The following is a 24,328-nucleotide window of genomic DNA, read 5'->3' on the forward strand; positions in this document are numbered from 1 at the left end:
AAATTACCAGCCACACACACCGTCACGCAGCTCATTGTTTTAATCTGAGTCATTCTGAGACAGACTCCAAAAGCACGACTCTGCCTCATTCATGTCTTGACTTCTGAAACCTGCATTTCAAGAGAATCTAATCAGCACTTTACAATCTCCTGAGCTCCATGTTTACAGCAGCTGCAGAAAACAGGAAGATTGGCTCTCTGTGCTGCTGGGAGTGCAAATGAGTCTGAGCAGCTGGAGGTGATCCTAATCACTTCGACCAAGTGTTCTCTTTCATCAGAGCAGAATGTGGATCAACTCAAACAGTGACGCAATAATTCCCGTCGATTATTTTAATTACTTTTTATTTAAAAGGGAAATTGAGCTGTGATTTAAAATAGAATGCAACTCACTTTATCTTTTTAATTACTTTCTTGGACTTTGACTTGTCATCTCAACTCTCTTGGGTTTCCATGTCACATTAATCACTGGAAACGACACTTTCAGATGGTTCTGTTGTGGACCGTGTCTTTCTGGAAATTATTACACCAAGAATAATTTTCACCAAAGTCCTCCACATTATATTTCTAACCAATTTGATTGTGATTTTTAGCTGAGCACTTATCACCTACTTCTTCATCAATTAAACTAACGTTGCAGAGGAGAAACAAGCGAAAAACGCCAACCAGCAGTCCAAACCTCGTCAGCCATTCATGATGCTGGCAACCTGAAGATGAATAAGTTAAACTTGTTTAACATAAATTCAACTCTCAGACTCTTTTCAATGGATCACAGAATTGTTTCAAGACAATGTATTTGAGTGAGAGTGAAAATATGAGATCTGTCTGATCGAATCAACACGTTGGACGAATATTCAGCAAGATGTTTAAATGGCTGAGTTGGGTTTCACGTTATGTGAGCTTTAACCAAAGCGTTCTTGACTGACATTTGCTGGTACATGTGGTGAGCTGATGCTCAGACAAGCCGCTTCAGGCTGTTGAACAGCAGCAGCTCTGATCTCAAACTCCTGCCGAGGAGAAACAAGCGAAAAACGCCAAGCAGCAGTCCAAACCTCGTCAGCCCTTCATGATGCTGGAAACCTGAACAGGATGATCGACTCGGCTGCTTTCACACAAGAGAAGGTCAGAGGAGAAGACGGAGAAACTGGAACATCACTTTATGCAAAAGATGGAAAGAAGTCAGGGTGAGATGGGAAGACAACACAAGAAATGAAGGAATGGACATGACAGAATAAAGAAGGGAAATGAGAGAACAGAGCCATGGTGAGGAGGAGGGCTGATGTGGTTTCAGAGGCTCGGAGACGCGGTTGGAAGTTCATTCATTCGTCTGTCTGCTGATAGAAACATCAGAGCGCCGTCGTCTCTGACTGAAGGCCTGCTATCAGCCGGCTGCAGCCTGTTGTGGGCAGAAGAAAAAAGAAGGACAGATGTTGGGAGGGAGCGACGGCCGAGAACGAGAGGGCAAAGAAGGCAAGATAAGAAAAGGGAAAAAAACTGGTCAAACGGTCAGTATGCACATTGCAAAATTAAAAACGACTTCAGCCTGTGAGTCTTTCATGGCCAGATTGTGAACAACCTGTTTAGACATCATAATATAATGTGCTTGTGTGTTTGGTGCACACTTTGAGCTCACACGGCATAACAAGTGCAAACACACTGATGGAAACAGATTAATCACGATGTGTGCAAAGCATGTTGTCGTGCACTGAAGCTTCGACCGAAAACAAGACAAATGAGATCTGCGTGCCATAACGAGACTTGAAACAGATAAAATGTCATCCCATCGTGTTTTCCACAACGTTTTTGATGGCTCGAGGCTCGACTGGAGCTCATCCTGTCACCACGTCGTTCAGGAAACATCAGGAAACATTATTTGCATTAATTTAGACGTTCTCTGACCAGGCTGTGCTCACTTTGTGAAGATGAATAAGTTAAACGTGTTTAACATAAATTCAACTCTCAGACTCTTTTCAGTGGGTCACAGAATTGTTTAAAGACAATGTATTTGTGTGAGAGTGAAAATGTGAGAACTGATTGAATTAACACGTTAGACGAATATTCAGCAAAACGTTTAAATGGCTGAGGAGGATTTTTTTTTTAAATTCAGATTAGAAAGGACAAACACAAACAATAAATGAATGAATAATTAGCATATAATGTATAATAATTTGAGCTCGAGTCAAAATGCCAGTGAATAATTTGGTTTTTCCCGTAACAATTGTGCATATTAATTAGCCACTTCACTGAGTGGGCTGACAGGAAGGAGCCGTAAAGATTCAGAAAACAACAAATTTTAAATGTTGAAGTACAGTTTAATGTTTACAGCGTAGGAGACGCTGGAAATAATTAAAAAACATGCGTCACCTTGTGTCACATCACCTCCGATGGCGATAAGGACCAGCAGGGCCTCGAAGAGCAGATGAGAGGGTCTGCAGGACAGGAAGAGAAGAGTGAGAGAGTGGAAGAAGAGAAGAATTAATCACGAGAAAGCTGATGAAAGGCACTCAAGGTGAAATATTAAATCATACTTTGTCTCGAGTATCTCTGCATCCATCTTTTTTTTTTTTTCTCCAATTTGAGAAACTTTTCTTTTATGTCCAAGGACTTCACGGAGTTTGTAACTGCACTTATCTTTTGCTCCATAACAACATCTCGCCTTTTGATCCTTTCTCTTCCTTTTGGCTGTTTGTGTCTTCTTTTTTCATTTCACTCACTGATGTACAGAGTAATCAGAGCACCCACTCTGCAGATGTACCAAACATCACACATAAAACACTCTGAATTGAGAGTGGGTGAAAGGGACGTTTTTGATGGAAATGCAGATTTCTAAAAGTGTTTTAAAATATTAAATATCTTCCATTGTTTTGTTACTTCAGGATTTTATGCACACTGCGTTTTGTTTGCGTAGGCACCAAATGTTTCAGACGCTCGCAGCTCATTATGCTGCAGAACAATTGCTCTAAATAAGAGAAAACACCTCCCAGGGCTTCTCGTTTGTAATCAGGAACATTTAACAAAGTGCTGACAGAGATTCACTTTAATATAAACAGTTTAATATTTCCCAACAATAATGTGGATGAAAATGAGCAACACATTCTGTCATACTTCTGTTTTGTATTTCAGCCCAGACGCTCGAATCGGCATACAAACAACATGATTCATGACTTTTGAACTGTGTGCAGGATGTGCACCAAAGTCTTACATGCTAATAAAACAATCCTTCCCATTAAGTTCTGTGGAACGGATTGCACAAAAATGTCTGATGTAGCATGAAGAGTCCGAGTTGGGTGAATGATGGGCTTGATGATGGAGTCAAACAAACACAGGACTGTCCCTCAGCACAGCAGTATTCATGTCCGGTGAAACCAAAAGTCAGCGGTGACCTGATGAGAAACTAAAGGCAGGGATTTGGTGTTTCACCTGCACGCTTTTGTTTGGAAGTGACAAGTTTTGTTGTTTTTATGCAGAGACCTCAGACTGATGGTTGGATGGTCAGAGTCACCTGAGAAAAAATCAACACTGCTTTCCAAATAAAATCACAAGTGGAAATGTTCAAAATGCCACAGAAGAAAATAAATGAAGAAGAATTCATATCCAAATAAAACAGAAGTGCTGCTGAAGGAATAACTGCTACCTGAGGGTCATTTGCATCGGCTCTCACAAACTCTGCTGGTAATTTTGCTGTGATTGTTGTTGTGATTATATTATTGTGATCCTCTGCTGGGTTTCTTTTGTGTCAAAATGAAGTCACTAAATGCAAAAATTGCCTTCCGGGTGGAGATAAACCACATCAGAGACTCAAAGCAGCTCTTTTGGAAACACAAAGAGGGCAAACAGGATCTGATTTGGACAGTCTGGGGACAAAATGAGTCCCAACAGCACTGAGGTATCCTGCAGCGTCTCCTCTCTGCCTGACCTGCGCTGACACGGGTCAATGGGCGAGATTGTTTTGTGGTCACAGGGAGAAGGGAAAAAAAAAACAAGAGTTTGGAAAGTTGAGGAGAAGCTCTGAGGCCGATTGTCTGAGACACTAATTGGTTTTGCTGCCTGAGGCGGGAAAACGGAGCGACTGGTCTGCTGGATCCACGGCTGCGGCTGCAGGTGATTGATGGTTTGGGGGTAAAAGATGGAGCTCACAGTGAAGCCGGAGGTTGGGTGGAAGGGTTTGTTTGGTGGCCAAGACTGTGCCAGAGTCTGAGGCCAGGTTGAGGCTAGGAAGGGATCAGGGTCTGGAGCTGGGAAAGGGGCACATATTTGGACTTGGTTCACCATCAGGATTTTTAAAAACCTGTTCAGCTCACACAAGACCAAAGTACAGTCTGACTGCACACCTCAGGACTGGTAGTCTGGCTGGTAGCCACAATATTGGACATAAACTAACCCCTCAAAAACAGCAGCAAGTAATCAAGTATAGCAACAAACTATTCCCAGATATTACAAAAAACAAACTTGTGGTAATTTTCAGGGATTTCCTCAGCTCTTCCCCCACCTGTGCAGACCATCTCCTCTTTCTCAGTGTGGTCTTTATATTCTCCCCAAAGAAGACGTGAAGGACATGATTCTGATGGGCTCGTCCTGCTGTATGCAGCAGGCCTTGAGCTGCTCTGGTTGTCCTGACATGGCTGACATGCTGTGTTTACCACTTAATTCAAACATTCATTGGCAGATTCAGACGTTGGCGTAGGCTTAATCAGTTTGTCGGTCCATCGCTACTTTCATTTGATCAGCATGCACTTGTCTCACAGTCTTCTGTCCATGTTTGATGCCAGTTTCATCCAGCCTGAAGGCACTGAGGGCACACTGAAGCCTCTGAACCTCCTTTTGTGATGTACTTCTGCCTCACCTCAATCTCCTCCACCACATCCAAACCTCAAACTGACTGAAACTAAAAGTATTTCTGTCACAGGCTCTCAATCAATCACCCACAAAGGCAGGGAAACATTCATCTAAAAATACAACAGTAAACTGCCAGATCATGAACTCTTAGTTTTTGGAGGTATTCTGCGTCCAATTTAATTTCTCATATCTTCATATAAGTTCCAAGGCCGTTTTGCTGCACAGACCATTAATTGGTGTCCCTCAGTGGGAAGCTCACAGATGTTTCTTTCTAATAGTCATGTTTAGGATGATGACTTTGGGGACGGGACTCCCTGATGGAGAGAAGAGGGACTGGACGTAGAGGTCAGAAGACAAGTATAGCCAGAGGATATAGAGACAAGTCTCAGGACAACTTTAAATTTACTGCACTTGAAGACACTTTCCCAACAAGCTATTGGAATGGCCTTCAGCTGGGTGGGAACTTCTGCTCCTCCAGCTCAGAGGGGTCTGAACTGGTGAAGGGTTGCCAGCTCTGCCTGCTGGTTTTCAAGCTTCAGCAGCTTCACCGGTTTCTTCTCCTCCCAGAACACCGGTGCTGTGAGCTGAAACGCTGCTGAATTTCTGTTTCCACCAAGTGCTTTTACACAGACTGAGGCAACGTCTTTTCCTTGATGCTCGGTGAGATGCAAGGAACGGGAGGGATGAGACATTTTGAAGCCCTGCCATATTTGTGGACGGTATTCAGCAATACCCTTATGGCAGTAAGACCTGCCTTTCTTTATTTACCACCACCGTGAGGCGTGTGACTTGCGGCCATTGACAGAAATCACCTCTGCTATCCTTAACCTTAACTGTGCTGCATTTGCTCTGTGCAGATACTGAAATCAAAACTGGGCATAAAAAACATAATTGAAATCTATGGTTTGCAATCCAATGTTAATGTTCTTCTCTGGCAACAGGGCTGGATAACGAGTTTTATAAACTGCTGACCACAGGTCTTAACTTTTACAAATGCTCACTACATCATCACACCATCAGAAAGAACATCAACCTCTGGCCACTAATCCAAATTATTTTACCAGGATGGCCGTGAATGAAAAACAGTTTCTTTTCATCTGCACAGATACGACCACCTGTCAGTCATGTTACTATTAATTATTTGGGTAGTTATTTGTCAGATTTTTGGTTCTGATTCTTTTTGACCCACTGCGTCTTCTCAACCCAGTAAACTATCTTGTACAATGAAGGAACCTTGCGGTACATTTTTAAAGCATTTCATTATATCGTTATTCAGCTAGAAAATTGGAAGTGACATTACACTGCGTGTCAGTGCTGCTGCTCAGTGAACTAAGAATCAAGCCAGCTTTTGCTCACATTCAGTGCACTTTTTAGACATAAGAGTGCTATCACGGTCTCCCACCCTCCAGAAACTGAAGCTTCAGTTACGAGATGAGGTAAAAATATTCAGCTCGGCTTGCAATGAAACACTTTTCTTTGCAGGTACAAAGCACAAAACAGAGTTCAAACCGAGGCTCTGAAGTTTATATTCCTCTGTCCTGAATGTCTCTCCTTTTGCAAGACACACTGAGACAGCAAACACTTATTTAAGTACACTTTATACACAAAAGAAATGGACTTTTCCTCTGGTTATAAGGCCCAGCTGTGAAATCAAACACTGAGAGAAGGGATTATATTGTGACACCCGACTGCTTCCCAGGACCGACCGGGATGGAGCGCCGCCAACTCATTATCATTCTGGCGGGGAAAATACATAAGACTCTCATCACGGAGGGAGAGAAGGGAAGGATGAAGGGAGGGATGAGAGGGTGGAGGGTTAAAGCAAAGTGCTGTCAGATGAAGAGACCTTAAGGAGGTGGCCGTGGATGTAAAAGGGTTTGAAGGGAAGGAGGCGAGTGGAGGCTAATGAGCTGCAGCGTCACAGCAGGAAAGCAGGATGCAGTTTATTCTACTCGCACTGCTAATGACTTCGACCAAAGAATGACACAGTCATTCTTTTCACAGGCTGCAGCTTTGACTAAAGGTTCCCATTAATGACTCTCGGCAAAGACTTTCATAGGCATTTACTAATCACTTCTACAAGGACTTTTACTATAGAATTTTACTACCAAACTCACTAATGACTTTTTAATGATGTTTACTAACAACTTCTGCTAAAGTACTTAGCACTTCGGGAAGGTACAGTCGTCTTTGGTCTACCTTTGTGTTTGACGCGGGTTCGACTGCTTTACGAGGCTTTACGTGATGCAGCCAGTCAAGATGATCTCAGCTGTCCATGCTGAGCCTCCTTAGAGCAGTTGTCTCGTTGTCGTTGTGATGGTGTCAGTTTTTCCTTGCCACTGTCTGCTTGCTCAGGGTTCAGGCTCTGGGTCTCTGTAAAGCATCTAGAGACAATTTTGATTGATTGATTGTATAAGGTAAATAAATTGAATTGAACTGAAAAAGCTGAGGGACCACTGACTCCCTCTACTGTAGTCCTATTGATACTAATGGGACGTGACCTTTGCCCCGAAGTCACAATCGACTCCTTTCTTTTGCTGGCATTAAAATGGAGGTCATTTTCATGGCACCGTGATGTCAGGGCTTTGACCTCCCTGCAGGCTGCACTCGTTTAAAAATGTCAAACAAAACTCATTAATCAACACGCACCAGTGATGAACTCTGCATGTGTGCATCTGTGTGTGATTTCTTCGAGGTTTAGTTTCCCAGCAACCTGTCAAACGTCTGTCTGAACGTGTGCTTCTCCAAGGCCACACTTTTTAAGTCTGTTCACTGTAACTACAGTCAACACATGTAGAGTCGTGGAGCAGCACTGGGTGGATTATTATTATAGTCTGATTTATTAATATGCTTGCAGCAAACCTGTGCAACTTCTTTAAACTGCATGTTCAATAGAAAACTCAGTGAGGAGCCCATCCTTCCACGTGACTGTTGTGACCGCGTGTACTTAACGTGCCAGCTAATTATCGCTGCGTTGTCAAAATGTGGTCACGTTATATGGATTAATAGCCCACAATGAATAATAGTCGATGTTAGCAGGCCACCTAACGAGGACAATGATGACTGATTTTGTGACATACAGGAGACGTTGCATTTCCCTTTCACCCAATGCTGTCCTTTTGCGTACAAGCAGTCGTTGACAAAAGTCGTCCGTTACTCTCAAAACGGCCTGACAGCTTCGACACAGAAGGGTCAAAGCAGAAGAGGAGGGAAAACTTTAAAGCTGTCAGTGTGTTTGGACAGCATGAACTCATTACATTTCGTACTTCAGGATCGTCAACAATAAAATCCAGTCCCGTTAATTAAATCGATTAAATCTGCGTTTATTGTCCCGTCACAGGTAGAAAAGCGCAGCGTTCGCTGTGAGTGCCGGCTGCAGAAAACCTTTGGCGCAGTTTCACCTGAGGAAAAGCTGCAGTGCCTTCACATTCAGCACACGTCTGCTTGTCACTGTGATTGCACTTGATGTGAAGCAGCAAAGAAAAGTGGCCACTTGTGTCAAGCTGCTGTTGTGAAGTGCAGCACCGTGAGGTCACCTTCAACAACAACTCGCTCAGGGCCAGAGGAAGGAGGGCAGGTCACAGGCCGCTTGTTGCTCCGAGTCTGCCACGTCTGGCTCGTGGGTGGATGAGCCTGGCTCGTGGGTGGGTGGATGTGTCTGGCTGGGTGGATGTGTCTGCGGTCATGCGTATGCAGTACAGTTTCTGTCGCGCACATTCTGTTCTGCAGCACAATGCAAACCGCACATGACAGCCAGGACAAGTGAAAACACACGTTCACGTTCAAACGCCACCACAGGAGAACATGAAGTTTTCACTTTACTGATGGAGATATCAAAGTGTTTAGTAAAGTGGGGCTTTTGTGTCAGGGGAAATGAAGGCCACGGAATTTTTAATTTATTTTATTAATCCCAAGCTGGGAAATTACTTCTCTGCATTTAACCCACACACACATGCAACATGCAGTGAAACACACACAGGAGCAGTGGGCTGCATCAAGCACCCGGGGAGCATATTGGGGTTTAGTGCCTTGCTCAGGGGCACACCGGTCGGCTAATGGGGGGGTCGGGACATAATCACTCCACCAGACCCAAATTTTTCCTGCCCGTCTGGTGGGGGAATCGAACCAGCGACCTTCCGATCACAAGCTGCTTCTCTAACCTCTAGGCCACGGCTGCCCAGTGTGACAATGTGACACCCTGTTGTGTGCTGGGATATTAACTGTTCATATTTTATTATGAACACATGATCATTCACCTGACTTCGATAGGTTCATCGTATTTTCTGGTTTGTCTTTCATCTGTTTTTTTTTTTTCCGTCTGCCTTTTTCGTGGTTGAATGGACTTACGTTTGCGTGTCTGGCAGAAGAAGCTGTCAAGCCTCTCAGGATCAATAACACTGTTCTGATCTCTGACAGTTCGGAGAAGCGTCTGCATCAGATCCTGTATTTGAATCACTTGGCTCGCTTTGGTGCTAAAAGCATCATTTTCACCTTCAGGGAGTCAATAAAGCACAGTGAATATCAATAAATCAGGACTCTTTTTGTGCCAACATCGGATCAAAGTGTCCGTGTGAGTTCCACTCATGTCTTAGCCCCCTCTGTCTTTATATCCGTCCTGATCCAGAAGGATGCAGGTATGAATGACTGCAATTCCCAATAGCAGCAAATTTCAGTTTCGACGGACCTTTAAGATGCACCCGGTGAGCCTCAGCTGTTCCCTCAGCCTGGAGGATCTGTGGTCATGAGATTTTTTTGATGAGGTTATGAAACGATTTATGGAATATATAAGCCACTTCTTTTATATTATCATTGTAATCTTGCTGAGAAATACATTTTGTTTATTGAAGTAATAAAGAGCCAAAAGTCACAAAGCCTGTCTCTGAGCCCTTGTGCTCGAAAGGCATAAAAAGATAACAAATTTAGTTTTTTTGCTAACTCGGCACTATTGGTTGCTCGCCTCCTTTAGGATTTATTCAAGATCTTTGCTTTGCTTTCCACTCGAGTGAGTCGCCTTGCATAAAAGCATCGATTAGACGCCGACAGCTAAGTGTAGAGATGCTGTCTGCAGCAGAGGGAGATTCAGTTCAGAGGCAGCCACAGACGGGCTCGCGACAGACAGACTCTTCCTCCCTGCATGGCTGCTTGAAAGACACGCAGCAAACTCATTCGACAGGACAAACGGATCACTTTGACAAAGCTCAGCGGGCAGCTGCCATCACACACTAACACTGCACCCTGCTGGAAAATCTATACCTCTGCTGGGCTCTTCCAAGGGTAATAAAGCTGCTCGCATGTAACAACTAAAGGCTCATCTGTACAGAGGCAGAAAACAACTGAGAGAGCATATGAAGAAGATGTATGAAACGCACACAGGAGGAGATATAAGACCAACGTCCATCTCTCGTCTCCCCCGCCTCCAACGTCCATCCCGTCAATACACCTTTCGGTCCTCTCATTCAGGAGTGAAATTCAGCTTTTATGGTTCATTGGGCTCAATGAGTTTTTCAGCAACAAATCAAAATGAAGCCACACAGCAGGAATGATGAAGACAATCAGCCCCTGGGTTCCAGTATACAACATGAAGTCAAGCCTTTCTCTTATGCCTTTCACAACATAAGTGTGATTTTACCGGCGCACACACACACCAGTCCACAGTTTATCTCCCCTCAGTTATTTCTTGCAAGTGACAAACTCAGTCTTGTGTGAAGTTTTGTGTGAGAGCTGCTGAAGAGGCAGCAGTTTGGTTGACCGAGAGGTTGTGAGTTTGAAGGAAACGCAGTGACCTTCAGATGGTTCCTGCTTCAGAAACCCAGCGGGAGTCTTAGGGAGAAAACTGAACGTAACTGAGCGAACTCTCACCTGCTGATCATCACGTGATTCGAGCGAAAGCTCCAGAGAAGCTCCAATAGGAACCTCGAGGTGCGTCCCAAGGTTGAAGGTGATTCTTTTTTTAAAGTGAGTTCATCTATATTTTTTAACATGGGTTTTGATGACCACCACAGTTGCTGAGGCGAACATTACCCTCCCTCAGCTCACCGTTTCGGTGTGGATGTCAGAACAATAAAACCCTGAGCTGACAGTGACAGAGTGTGTTTTCACTGAGATGTCAGAACACACAGTGTGTGCCGTGTGAATTACATTTCTCATGTCACACTGTGAGAAGCAGAGACGGTGAAGGTTCTGCGGCCTCCACGTCGATGAGTCGAGAGCTTTCACTCGCCTCTGACGGATTCCTCTCCATCTGTCTGCCACCTTTTAACAGTCCTCACCTTCGTCACCTCCCTGGCGGAGGAAGACCAAAATGCACCCGCTCTTATTAAGCTGCCGTCTCTTCTCTCCATCCACCACAGCGACAGAGAGAGCAGGGACAGGACGGCTGATCAGTCGAATATGTTGGTGTGGTCTGACTGAGGTTTGGGCAGGTTCAGATCTGACGTTCCCGACTGTGGTTCTGAAGTTTCAGCGCTGTGTATTGATAAATCGATGGCCTTGTAGTTTCTGGGAGGAGTTCGGTGCTTGGCTGTAAGACACTTCAATGAGATCACCACAAAGAGACAAAAAAAACACACTGAGGACGTGACTTCAGTGTCCTGAATGTAAGCCAAGACTCTGGTCGCTTGAGTGAGTCTGAATTTGTTGATTTTCAGGTTTCATTTCACATTTATCTTCATTCACCCCAAGAAAATCTGTCAGCAACTGTCAGAACTCTTGTCAATTATTAGTCAATTATTCAAGTGATTATTTTTAAGCTGGTTGCAGAGCAGTGAGGCAGAAACTGATGAGTGTTGAAACAGGAACTTGGTGCTATACGAAAAAAAAATACCAAACTCGGATATAAAGCACTAAAACACGACAGCTCAAGATGAATGAGTTGTGTCTTTCCCGTCCATTACCCTGAACAGCCTCGCTCGGCGTCAGTGTTGCTGAGCGGTGACCACAAAGGTTGTGCCGTGATTGACAGGTGTGATGTGCTTCTGAGCGTCAGGTTAATCCTGACAAATGGCTCCGTGTGTGCAGCATCGCAAACTGCAGCGGCGTGAAATGAGCTTTAATTACCACCAGTTATTACAACTCTGACGTTGTTTGTGCTTGGTTTTGCTCCAGCGGACACCAACTCGTTTGGTTTGTAGATGAGCTGAATGTGTTGTTGTTGTTGCTGCTGAAGGTGAGCATCTCTAAACATCTGTGCAGGAATAGACGTATCACTTACTGCATGAAAATGCTCCAAGGCGTATTGAACCATCTGTGCTTTCCGTGGCTTCATTTCTACATTATCAGTAATCACTGGTTTGCTCATGTTTAGTGTCGAGATCATTATGACATACTGGTTGAACTGGGAAGGCTCAAATAGGTGTGTTTGTGCTGGGAAATGCTGGTGGTTTGGTAGTTCTGTTCATACCGAAAGATAATTTGAATTGTTTTAAATGCTAGGATTCTGAAAGGTTCCTTAGAGCCAACATTTCAAAGCATAAATCGACAACAAAAGCCACCAAACTCAAACTATTGAGTGCGAGTCTTGTTGTCTTGCAGGAGAACGTAAGAGAAAACACTAGCGTGGGAGGACTGTGGAATACTGAAGGATTCTCCACCTGAAAGACTTTCAGGTGGAGAATGGACCACAATGACTTTGTGAGTGAATTAGTGAAAAAGTCACCAAACTGAACTTGTTGGACTTTCAGTCGTTCGTCTCAACCAAATGAAAGATTTCACCGTTAATTTATTTTAACATCTTTTAGCCTTCAGGACATCAGTGACATTAATAATTTAATAATTTTTTTTTGGTCTGAGATCAGATTTTACCCTGTAACATTAATGCATCGTGTTGTAAACAGTAATTTAAATAATAGTCATTGATCTTTAGTATTATTGTACACCTAATGAACAATGATGAAATTTACGTAAACATTTCGTTTAAATGTCGTGACTTTGTCTCCCCCTGCTGGTAATATCAGCAACGACCCTGCCAGTTGGGGACGTGACCTTTCCTTCCTGTCAAAGGAACACAAACATGCAGACATTCGATATCCTCTCCCAACCAATGAAATACATCAAGTGTTCCAGCTGTGTGCGTTTCGTGTCTGTTTGTTTAAACAAACAATGTGTTTTGTCTTGCTTTACTGATTTAAAGAAAATTTCTTTACCCCCCTCATAATGCGCACACACACACACACACACACACACACACACAGCAGTCCGCCCACAGCAAATATCAGCCTCATGAATATTCATTGGGACCATATTAAGTCCATTTACACTGGAAGTGCTCTCAGTGCAGAACTCGGTTTTTATTGTGCAGCAGTTTGCTTTGGGTAAAAGTGCATTATGTGCCTTCATTGTCATCACCTGGACATTAGCAGAGTTTTCTCGTTCCAGTAACCCGAGGGGAGATTCAAGCGTCTCTCTTTCTGTGGATCCCAGAGCTGTTAGAAATCAGTTTCCAGCTAATCTTTGCTGCCTCAGAAAACTGCTTGTTGTCTCATAGCCCCCCGCCTATCATAACACTGATATTTAACCCCCCCACTCTGCTCCCAATTGCACATAATAACAGTGAAATCAGCCATGCAGATAATCTGCCACTTTTTCTCAAGGGAAACCGATGGTTAGAGTTCACGCATTTATTTTGGGATGGAGCTCTTCTCAGCACTCGGAGGACGCGGGCTTGAATTAATAATCATGGCTCATAAATCAATTATTTATGGATGATTAGTGCTGATTCCTGCTCTCGTTACACACTGCAGCCTGCAGACGGCTCATTCAGGGTTTGTTTGGGTGTGCTGAGTGGTCTTCTAGTGCCACCTGGTGATAGAACTTCCTTTTGCTTTAGATACAAAATACAACAACATGTAAAATATGACATAACATTAAACCTTTTCTTCAGTTTTTGGCAGTTTGACATTTTCAGCGCAGGAAAACAAACCTGATGCCAGTTTATGTGGTCATCTGGTTATAATCACTGAGATCAAGAGAAACCTTGAGATCAAGAGAAACTCCTTCTTCTCATATGATCGCACAGAATACACACACCACAAAGACAAAAGTATCGTAAGTATTGGTACACCTGACCATCACACCAACAGGGACTGTAATGACGTCTCATTGTAAACACACAGACAGCTTTGCAGCTCTAACAGCTTCCACTCTTCTGTGAAGGCTTTCCACAACATGTTGGAGTGTTTCTGTGGGAATTTGTGCCCATTCATGCAGTAGAGCATTTGTGAGGTCACACACTGATGTTGGACCAAAAGGCCTGGCTCACAATCTCCGTTCCAGTTCATCCCAAAGGTGTTGGATGGGGTTGAGGTCAGGGCTCTGTGTGGGCCAGTCAAGTTCTTCCACACCAAACTCTTTATGGAGCTTTGCTTTGTGCACTGGGGCACAGTCATGCTGGAATAGAAAAGAGCCTTCAACAAACTGTTGCCACAAAGTTGGAAGCATAGCATTGTCCAAAATGTCTTGGTGTGCTGAAGCATTAAGATTTCCCTTCACTGCAAGTAAAACCCCTAAAAAAGCAGCCCCATACCACACCTGAATTCAATAATGAGGAGGCATGTCCCAGTACTTTTGTCTCTATAGTGTAAGTGATGAGCATGATGTTCTCTGATGTATAAGGCAGTTAAGAGCACATGAAAAACTGAGACAGAGCAGCAATCATCATTAAGCAAATAACTGCAATGAGTCTGTCAGGCTTTTTAACTTGATTCCATGAGTGGCAGCTGTCTACATCGAGACTGGACCTAAGACCTCCACTCCCCTCGAGGGACAGCTAATGTTAGCAGCTGTGAACATGGACATGATGGATTCTTCAAACAAACAGAAGACGACTCTGAATGTCACGTTTTTAACCAGGAGCGAACATCTTAACATTTCATCACGAGTGCTGGTCTGAAGACTGTATACCACACCTACTGCACGTCTGTCCGTCCTGGAAGAGCCGTCCTCTGCTGGAGAGTCTCTGGACAAAAGTCCGATTCATGGTCTAAGTTCTAAACCGACATGAAAAAGGCTTTTTATCCCAGTGCAAAGACAAGACAGGAGGCTGAGAAGGAAAACAAATGACTCAGAAATGCAGTCTTATATTTTATTGTGATGGGGAGTCATAAAAATGGAGCAAAACTAAAATAAAAACAATACAAAAAGACAGTGAATTTACAAAGGGTGAGGACAAACGAACGATATGCAGCCTTCGACAGTACAATGGAGCAAGTTGGCACAGAACAGAAAACACGGTGGCGGGATGATCTAAATTTTGGCTTGGAAATAAAAAGGGAGGAGTAACGGCTTCATAACGAGATCCTTCATTAAAACGGCGACGACTCATGCTTTTAAAATCACAGAGTTTTAGGATTCAGTAGCTTCATAACGACGCAGAGCGGATGCACATGTAACAGTTTCTATTTCTCACTTCATTCCTGTCTTTTTTCTTTTTTTTAGCTTAAAACAGAAGTCATGTTTACAGAATACATGTTGGTTTTTTTTTTTTGTTTTTGTTTTTTTTTTGTTAAAACAAACTTCAGCTCCCAGAACCATATTTTGGGTGTTTTTTTGTTTTGTTTTTTTTTGTTTGTCTTGAGATTATTTTTCATACTAAAATATATTATTGTATCAATTCAAACTACAGTAATGTACACTACAATGTGTAATAAATAACCATAAAAGAAAATATAAAAATAAGACACATAAATATAAAAAAGTCCTCTAAAAACTAAACAGATACAGTTTTTGTTTTTGTTTTTTAATCTGTGAAAAGGGTTCTAATACTGCCATTGTTGAAAAAACATAACAGAGGACACGAATAAAGACAAAAACAAAAAACAGACTAAAACCATAAACACTGTTCGGTAAAACCAACTGAGAACACTTAAACAGAAACCACATTCACTAACATTTGTTACCTGAAGTGCGGGCGGGCTTGCCACAATTTTTTTTCTTTTATACTACCAGAAAACAAGTGCACGAGGCAGAATAAAACTTCTAATTACTGTAAAATCCTTCCTGTTTCTACTTCGAACTGATCTTGGTTTTGTGTATTTTTCAATTTCTTCCTGAGCCAGCTGAGTGTCAAGTTGGAGTTTGGACTATTTCAATCAACCTCGACAGAACTTTTTAAACAGTTCTTTTTTGTAAACATCTCTGACTAGTTTGACTTGTGGCACGAAGTCAACAACATTTCAGCTCTCATTTTAAAACTTTCAGCCTCGGCGGGAAACTGATTATCTCAAGTTTACAAGGCATTTCATATCCACAGGTAAGCTCAGTGTGGACTGTGTGTCTCAACGCGGTCCCACACATTCACGTAGAGCTGAAACAGGAAGTCGGCCGTTGTCATTTTTCAAGCAAAAATTCTGTTTCCAACTTTTCCTCTGTGATGTTTTGCTGCTCTTTTATGTTTTTATGTAATTGTAAACTACATCTAATTTTCAGACTGCTGTTTGGACAAAAAAGACATTTGATAGACTAAACAATTACTCAATACAAAAAAAAAAAAATATATATATATATATATATGAACTGAAGCCCTAATACTGTGTTTCCCAGCTTTTACATGTGGTGCAAATACTGAGAAGGCCTCTAAAATATTCCAAATTAATTTCACAGGAAGTATCAACCTTTCAGTGACAAATTCGCTGTACTGTGCAAGTCGTCAAACATTAGTCAATATGGGTCTTGTGTAAGAAACAGACATAAGAGACAAAATAATACTGGCTACATGTGTGAAGAAGAAATAATAACACTGTTCAATGGCACTTTTAACAGCACACAGGTCTTGCATAAGGCTGGAGGCATCGGGGTGGAGCAGGAAACCGCCCTGTTCCTTCACGTACAGTTTGACTTCATATATACGCTAATAACACTGAAACACTGACTCGGAACTTAAAGTCGACCAAAACAAGGAGAAGCTTGGTAAGAATGGGCGCGTGGGGTTTGGAACCACAGCTGAGCCAAGCCGGGCGGAGTCCGCTTTTGAATCTTCACCTGGAGGCTCCGCCCGTACGGGCTACGCCGGGTCGCAAAACACAGGCGCCTGACGCTGGCTTTGAGGTTGTGACTCTACCTTCCCTGAAAGGACAAATTTGGTTATGGCGTTCAGAAGCCACGCTCTCATCCCAGACTCCCCATCCCACCCACAACCCTCCCCAAGAATACTTTGTTTTCCTTAAGGCTAACAGTCAAACTGAAAACAAAAGTAAAGCTAGCTAGCAAAGACTAACACTAACACGGACAACATCTCGCTAGCTAGTGTACGTATATAACATTGAAGGGCATACAATGCATGAGGCATGTATCCATAGGTAAACCAGGAATACTGTAGTGCAGAGGTTTTTGTTCGTAGAACGCAATAAAATACTGATTTAGGAAACTTCATTGGCAATAAAAAGGTATAGAAATCTTTCTCATCTTTACAGGTTAAAATGTTTTCAAACGAGAACAATATTAGTAACACTGACCAAATGAAAACAAACAATAAAACAACCTGGGATGTCTCAGTAACAAGTCTAACAAGTTGGTGGGTGAGTTCTGCTTTAAAATCTGTACTTCTATAAACAACTTTTAACACTGATATTTCATTTCCACAAGAGAAAAAAAGTCACTGTTTTTGTCTTTTTTCTTTTTTCAAGTTCAGGCACACCTGGGGTTTTTGTACACAGTAGTGGACCGTTAGGATCAGGCAACTGCCGTGACTTTCTCGACTTTTCTGCAGTTTTGTCTTAGTTAGCTCGACTTTAACGACTGACACGTTGGAGCTGTCCTGTGGAAATGATCCTTCCTCTATTCGGCATCCATCACCACTTCCTCCGTGGGTTCGCCGCCGTCTGACTCCTCCCTGATGCTTTTGTCCGTATCCGCTTCACAATCCGCCATTTCCTCTGTGTCCGCACTTGCCGCGTCCTCCTTTTCTTCGGCTGTTTCTTCCATCTCTTCGTCCTCCATGTGATCGTCCCCCAGCTCGACCTCCACCACATCACAAACGACCTCCTCGTCTTCCTTCTCTCTTCCTGCCCCTCCCTCTCTTGTCATCTCTTCCTCCGCCATCTCCTCTCCGTCCTCGTCCTCATCCTCGTCGTCAAAGTTACCCTCGTAGATCTCGCACTCGCCGTCGTCCACCTGCACGACCCGGATGTCGTCCATGCACATGGCCTCATCGTCCTCCTCCTCCTCCTCGCTCTCTCTCTCGTCCGAGTCCAGTTGGGAGGGCGGGGTCGTGGTCCGACTGTCTGACTGTGGTCCGGCACCTGGGCTGCCCAGCTCTGTGTGAACCCTACGGGGCCCTGAACTGGATCCGGAGCCGGAGTTTGGCCCGTCCTTCTTGCAGTAGGAGTAGCGGTGGTTCATGTGCTGGGAGTAAGAGCCAGAGTGGGAGAAACGCTTCCCGCACTTATCACACTGGTAGGGTTTCTCGCCGGAGTGCAGCCTCGAGTGTTCGATCAGGTGGTGCTTGTGTTTGAAGGCCTTCTTGCAGATGTTGCACTCATGGGGACGTTTTCCTGCAGACGACAGAACAAAGAGTCGCACAGGAACTCTTACTGCAAAGTAATTCGGACACTAACAGATTAAAGGAGAGGAAAAAGCAACTAATTGTAGTGGAGTGAAAGTATTAGGAAAGACATTCAGAACACTCAAGTGAAGTGCCACCACTTCAAAGTGTTCATTAAATGTTGGGATGGGACATAAGTTGCCTTTACAGCACTGCTATTTAAAGTTACCCTGAAGGATTCCTGGGAAACGATGTGTTATGTATGTAAATTCTCTGTCTCTGGTTTGTCAGAAGGTGGATGAGGTCATGGCTCCACCATCACACACCTGTGCACAGTAGTGCAGTGAGCAGCTGACACATTTTAATAGAACCACATTCCAGTGTGGTGGTAGTCGGGGCTTCGGGGGAGAATAACCAATAACTTCATCTCCAGGAGTCTCATCTTGAGACATTCTGATATCAACTCTTTCTGAGCTGGTACATTTACAGACCAGCTGTCCCATTAAAGTTACCATCACACTAACACATTTAATGAGCGATGAGGTCACTGGAACCTTTGGGTAACTCGAGTGCACAAAAACAGGATGCCTAAACTTATTCAAAGTTTAACTAGTGCAATGAAACAAGCAAATCAGTGCATTAGATCTTATTCAGCACATCATTTTAGACTCCTCTCATAATGCATTTGCATGTCTGAGCCGACCGTTAAGTTGAAGGCGTACCTGTGTGTTCATATTTGTGCCTGAGCAGAGAGCTGCCCTTCTGGAAGACTTTGGAGCAAAGGTCACAGGGGTAGACGCCATTTTCCAGCCGTCGCTTCTTCATCACCGCGGCCGAATCGGAGTCATTCTGCTCCTCCACTGCGGAAACGCCATCGGAGCTGCTGTCCGGCTTCTTGTCCTGCTGTACGTTGAAGAAAATGACGCAGAGAAATAGCTTAATGCCACGTGTCAGACGGAGGCGGTAACTTAAAACTGAGGAAAATGATCTTAGTGATCATCTGAAAGGCCTGGACAGTGAAAGTTAAGATACAGCAGCCTGAGTGTTAACAGTGCGACTGTATTATATAGTACTGACCAAACGAATCACTTACTTGGTTGACTTTTGCGATTCAAGATGTGAAAAGCTGACAATTAATCAGCAATCATCACTGATTAACCATTTAAATCATCTCACAGCCTTAACATTACGGTCCTTTGTAAAAGTGCTGTGTAGAGAACTCACAGGTAGCTGCTACTACTACTACTACTACTACTACTACTACTGCTACTTCTCGGGTAGTTTTGGACTTCTAAAAGAAGACTGACCACAGAACAAACACTGTTTGGCAGACATAATGTTTCACACTACCAACCTTATGGCCGTTCAGCACGACGGTCTTTGCTCCAGTGGCATTGCCGGCTGTAGTGGCGTAGGTGTAGGTGAGCTGGGGGATGAGGATGGTGCGTTTTGCTGTCGTGTTGATCGCGCTGAGACAGCCCACCGTGCCCTGCCCAGCGATGGCCACTAGCGTGGGCAGCTGTGCAGCAGTGACGATGTTGACAGGTCTTCCCGTCTGAGGCGCGGTGACGTAGATGGTTCGACTCTCCAGCTGCTCCTTCCTCAGGCAGGTCAGGTTCAGGGGTTGTTCCTGCTGCTTGGCGGGGGGCGCGGCTGCATTTGTTTCCAATGCCGACATGATATGTTTAGGGAGGGAGAGGTCGAGCGGCTCTGCCTGGGAGTCCGGGGCCTCTGGGTCATCTGGCTCCTTTTTAACGATGACCAGGTCCCCAGTGTTGAGGCTTAGTGGTGAGGAGTCTGATGGAGAAGCGCTGCCGCATTCTGATGAGCCTTTGTTGGATGTTTCTTGGATGCCGTCTTCCTCTGCCTCTCCATTCTGAATTGAGGGATCCTCAGAGCTTGAATTTGTGGTTTCGGTCTTTTTGGAAACCGCCGTAGCGTTATTGCGGTCTTTGCCCACACTTTTCCCAGAGTTCATCTTGGCAAACCACTTTTTGACCACATCCACGGGAATACTGACGGACTCTGAGATCTTACTCAGCTCCTCCTCGCTGGGGTTGGCGTTGGAGGCGAAGTAGGTCTTGAGGAGTGACAGGAGGTCGTCCACGGGTGGCTCCTCCAGCGTCACCCCTGCCTCGCTCAGCAGAGCAGCGAAGGAGGGGTCCAAAGCTGCAGAGTCGACAGCCTCCCCGTTGGCTGCTTTGCGGTGCTGGAGGAGGTGTACCGCCTCCAGGTTGTCGGGACAGTCGTCACATAGTAAACATGTACTGGTGCTGCTGACTTTTGGCATCTGAGCTGTTTGGGCATCGGAAGTCTTAACACTTTTCTTTTCTGTCTGCGTGACTGTCTCTGTCTCCATGATGGACACTGACTCTGGCTCCGTCTTTACGATGCTGAGGTCGGCCACCTCCGCGGTTGAGGGCTTGTCTGTTTTGGTGGGGGTTGGGGCTGCAGCAGCGGTCACAGTGGGAGACGGATCGGGTTTGGCAACGAGCGGTGCAGGCTGGGTAGTGGCAGTGGTGGCGGCTGCAGGGCTGATGCTGTAGTTGATGATTATCTTTGTGGTGCCGTCGTGATCCACAAAGGCCGGCAGGCTGATGATCTGCTGCTGGGGCTGCTGGACTACAATCCCCTGCTTCCCCTGCGTCACCACCCCGTTAGCTGTACCCAGCACCTGCCTGAGCACGTTCCCGTCCATCGCCACCTTGAGCACGTTCTGCAAGTCATTCAGATTGATGCTGATGGGCGACATCAGGCCGACCGTTGGTACGACCATAGCCACACCCTGAGGCAAGGTAGCAGCTGGAACCACAGCTGGCTGTGCTGTCCCTCCGTTCACCACGCCGTTGGTACCAGCTGAAGTTGCCGGTGCAGCCATCACCGTTTTGCACTCGTATTCCACAGGTTCAGATTTGATCTGGGTGACGGGGAGCTGCTCCTGGAGCGGTTTGCTGTCAGTCTTCTCTTTAAAAATCCCACGGGCCGGAGCAATTATGATCGGTGCGGTTTGGGTGATGATTGGCGGGGATTTGATGAACGTTCGAGGAACGCCATTAGGAGGTGCTGCACCCACACATTTCTTACTGCTGATGTGGGAGCTGTAGGAGCCTGAGTGGGAGAATCGCTTCTTGCAGTTTGAACACTCATATGGTTTCTCACCTAAGACAGAGGAATGACAAGAACTGTTGAGTTTGTATGCCTTTAACAAAAAACTAAAAATACATCAAAAGTCGGCTTTAAAAGTCTGGTCAGATTTACAGGGTTATTTACTTTGATCAGTTCTGATTTACATTAAAAAATGTAGTTTTAGACTGCATTTCATTGGGTTAGAGAGCTTGTTAGCCGTGTTACTTTTCATTTACAAACATTTAAGGAGTTTCTTTAATTAAATAAAAAAAAATGGCTTAGTAGAAAACATGTTTTTATTTCTCAAAATAAATTATCCAGTGTTTAAATTTGTTATCAAATACTACAGCTCAGGTATTGTGCTGTTAAAAGGTGATGAAAATGATACCTTGGATATCTGTAGTCTCCTGTTTTCTGTTCACTTCAGTTGCTGGTGATTTGTTTGTTATGTTTCCACTTTTTATGCTTTTCAAGAGCAATTTCCAAACATTCTGTCTTGGATTTGATGGTAAACACACAATGTTTTTCTACAAATGATTTCGGAACTCCACAAATTAACCAAAAGGCCAAAAGCATTTTAGGAAAACTGAAACAGAGCAGCCCAAACAGAGATGAGTAAAAAGTAAAACACTCATACCAAAGCTCACAGAGCTGAAATAAGCTGGTGCTGAGTGTGTAGATCTGATAATGACTACAAACACAACGATTATAGGTTATGCATTTCTGCCATGTGACGTTAGTGGTCTGGTGTTTTCAGTGTGTGTGTGTGTGTGTGTGTGTGTGTGACTGAAGTGGCGGTTGCTACAGTAACAGCTCACCGCTGTGAATGCGCAGGTGCTCCTTCAGGTGGTGCTTGTACTTGAAGGCCTTGGAACATTCGGTACACTTGAACTTGCGGGTTCCACCTGTTCCTCCTAATCCTGCTGTCGACTGGGAAATGTGACGCTGAGGCACACAAAACACAAGAAATAATGATGAGAAGCTGGTCATTCTGACAGACCTTTTTTGTTTTTATTGTTAGGCATGAGCCGTTTAGTATTCACGGAGGCAAAGTATCAAATATGACTCCGAGTAAACGCTTTGACCTTGTGAAAGAAAAAGATTAAGATTTCCATTTTCTTCTGTTTTGCTGCTGGTCAGAGGTTCAAAAGAAACACTGATTACCAATGTAGAGGATTCTGTTAATGGCTGGATCTGCAGAGCTGCATGTTAATTTGAATGAATCACCAGTCAATGATTTTGTGTGGCCTTACAAAACAAAACAAGACAAAAAAACACTAAACAAACCAAATGGCATAAACATATCTGAGACCCTTTTAAAGACCCACAGCTTCCCTGGAACAGGTCACGGTCATCATGACATTACCTGCTCCCTGGTGCCCCTGTGGTGGCTCATGTGCCTCTCCAGCTGCGAGCGGTAGGTGAAGGTGTAGCTGCAGTGCGAGCAGCTGTAGTTGTCCTCGCTGGTCTCGTGCCGATACTTGATGTGCTCCTTCAGCGAGGCGTTGCGCTTGTAGCCCCGGGAGCAGTAGGGGCAAGTGTGCAGCTGGGAGAAGGTATCTGGTGTGCCTGCGACAGAGACGTCAGGGAGATGGTACATGAAGGGTGACGCTTCAGTTCTGCCAACCTTCACCTGACTTAATCTGCAGGTAAGCTTGGGTTTGTCAGAGGGTCTGAGAGCTTCTGAAATTCCCTCCCCTGACGCCTTTTCAACATCTACGGAGCTGAGTCCCACATTTTCTGTATCTTTTTGAAACGGATGATCCAGTCATGCCCACTTTACCACCATGATTGGTCAGCTGCACGTCCCCTAGAGGAGCCTGTCCACTCCTCATTCACACGAGTTGGCTCAACACTAGCCTGGACTTTAATAGCTGCTAATGGAGCACTTGATTGATGTAAGCTGCACTCCAAAGTTGAACATGTATTTAGATACAGTGTGTCTGTTCTTTTCATTGTTAGTTGAAGACTTTGTTTATGTTTTTTCTTTTGACTGTCACATGTGACATGTGGAAGTTAATGAGGATACTCGTAGCTAAGTTTGCTACAGGCTCATATCCCTCACAATATTAACCATTCGCGGTCCTCACATGTCAGATACAAACAAGTTGAACTCTTTCCTTCATTTAGACCTACAGTGAGCAGGAAGATGTTGAAACTTGGAAAGATTTAAAATCGAAGAGTGTGAACTTAATGCAGCTTGATGAAATAAAACAAAAAGTCAGATTTATTATTATTATTAATATTGTTGTTATCCAATAACAATCATTGAATTATGACCTGTGGCTTAATTGGTAACAATACTTGTACTCGCCAACATATGTCAACATATGTTTTTTGTCTTCCAGTGATTTGACAGGTGCGTAATCACATCAAAAACTTGTCCAGTTAAGTATTAAGCATAATAAGTGTCATAAGAAGTATGAAAACTTGGGATACAACAAGCACAGACAGTGAAATGAGTAAACGTTACCGTTTTCATCAGCGCCTCCTGTCTCTGCTGGACTTTGCTCATCTTCAGGGGCTTCAGGATAGATGATGGCTGTGTCTCCCTGCTGGAGAATCTCCTCCACTAGAGTATCCTTCACCGCCTCCTCCTCTTCCTGCTCCTCCTCCTCCTCTTCTTCTGACACACACTCTTCTTTCACTAAAAACACACACATGCACACATGCCAGTTCAGGATCACCCTATCAGCTGCAAAAGTGGATGCATATTGATCCTACTGATAATGCAGATCCTTTGTTATTTCTGGGATTGGGTGTTACAATTTACTTATTTTCCACGCCAGTTTCAAGACTCCATTGACTGATTCAGCAGAAGCACGAGATGCTGTTTTGCAGTATCACCACTAGAGGGTAGCAATTTGCTTCTTAATAATTACCTAAGATGAGCACA

The 24,328-nt window shown here is 44.2% G+C and overlaps 1 protein-coding gene across 3 annotated transcripts in view; it reads right to left on the bottom strand.

Annotated features, from left to right (window-relative positions):
• Positions 1 to 14,896: 14,896 nt before the first annotated feature.
• LOC124069212 (zinc finger E-box-binding homeobox 1-like) overlaps positions 14,897 to 24,328 on the bottom strand; it is a 53,371-nt gene continuing 43,939 nt past the window's right edge. For 2 of the 3 annotated variants that reach the window (XM_046408095.1, XM_046408097.1), the window contains exons 3-8: positions 23,906 to 24,079; positions 22,799 to 23,001; positions 22,251 to 22,377; positions 19,661 to 21,465; positions 19,029 to 19,209; positions 14,897 to 18,316 (exon numbers count right to left, since the gene is read on the bottom strand). In XM_046408095.1, the coding sequence (XP_046264051.1) occupies positions 17,601 to 18,316; positions 19,029 to 19,209; positions 19,661 to 21,465; positions 22,251 to 22,377; positions 22,799 to 23,001; positions 23,906 to 24,079 (3,206 nt within the window). In that variant the 3' untranslated portion in view covers positions 14,897 to 17,600. The remainder of the gene's footprint in view (positions 18,317 to 19,028; positions 19,210 to 19,660; positions 21,466 to 22,250; positions 22,378 to 22,798; positions 23,002 to 23,905; positions 24,080 to 24,328) is intronic. The other variant, XM_046408096.1, reaches the window with a different exon arrangement.

The sequence above is a fragment of the Scatophagus argus genome, chromosome 13, assembly GCF_020382885.2.
Source record: "Scatophagus argus isolate fScaArg1 chromosome 13, fScaArg1.pri, whole genome shotgun sequence".
NCBI classification, from domain to species: domain Eukaryota; kingdom Metazoa; phylum Chordata; class Actinopteri; family Scatophagidae; genus Scatophagus; species Scatophagus argus.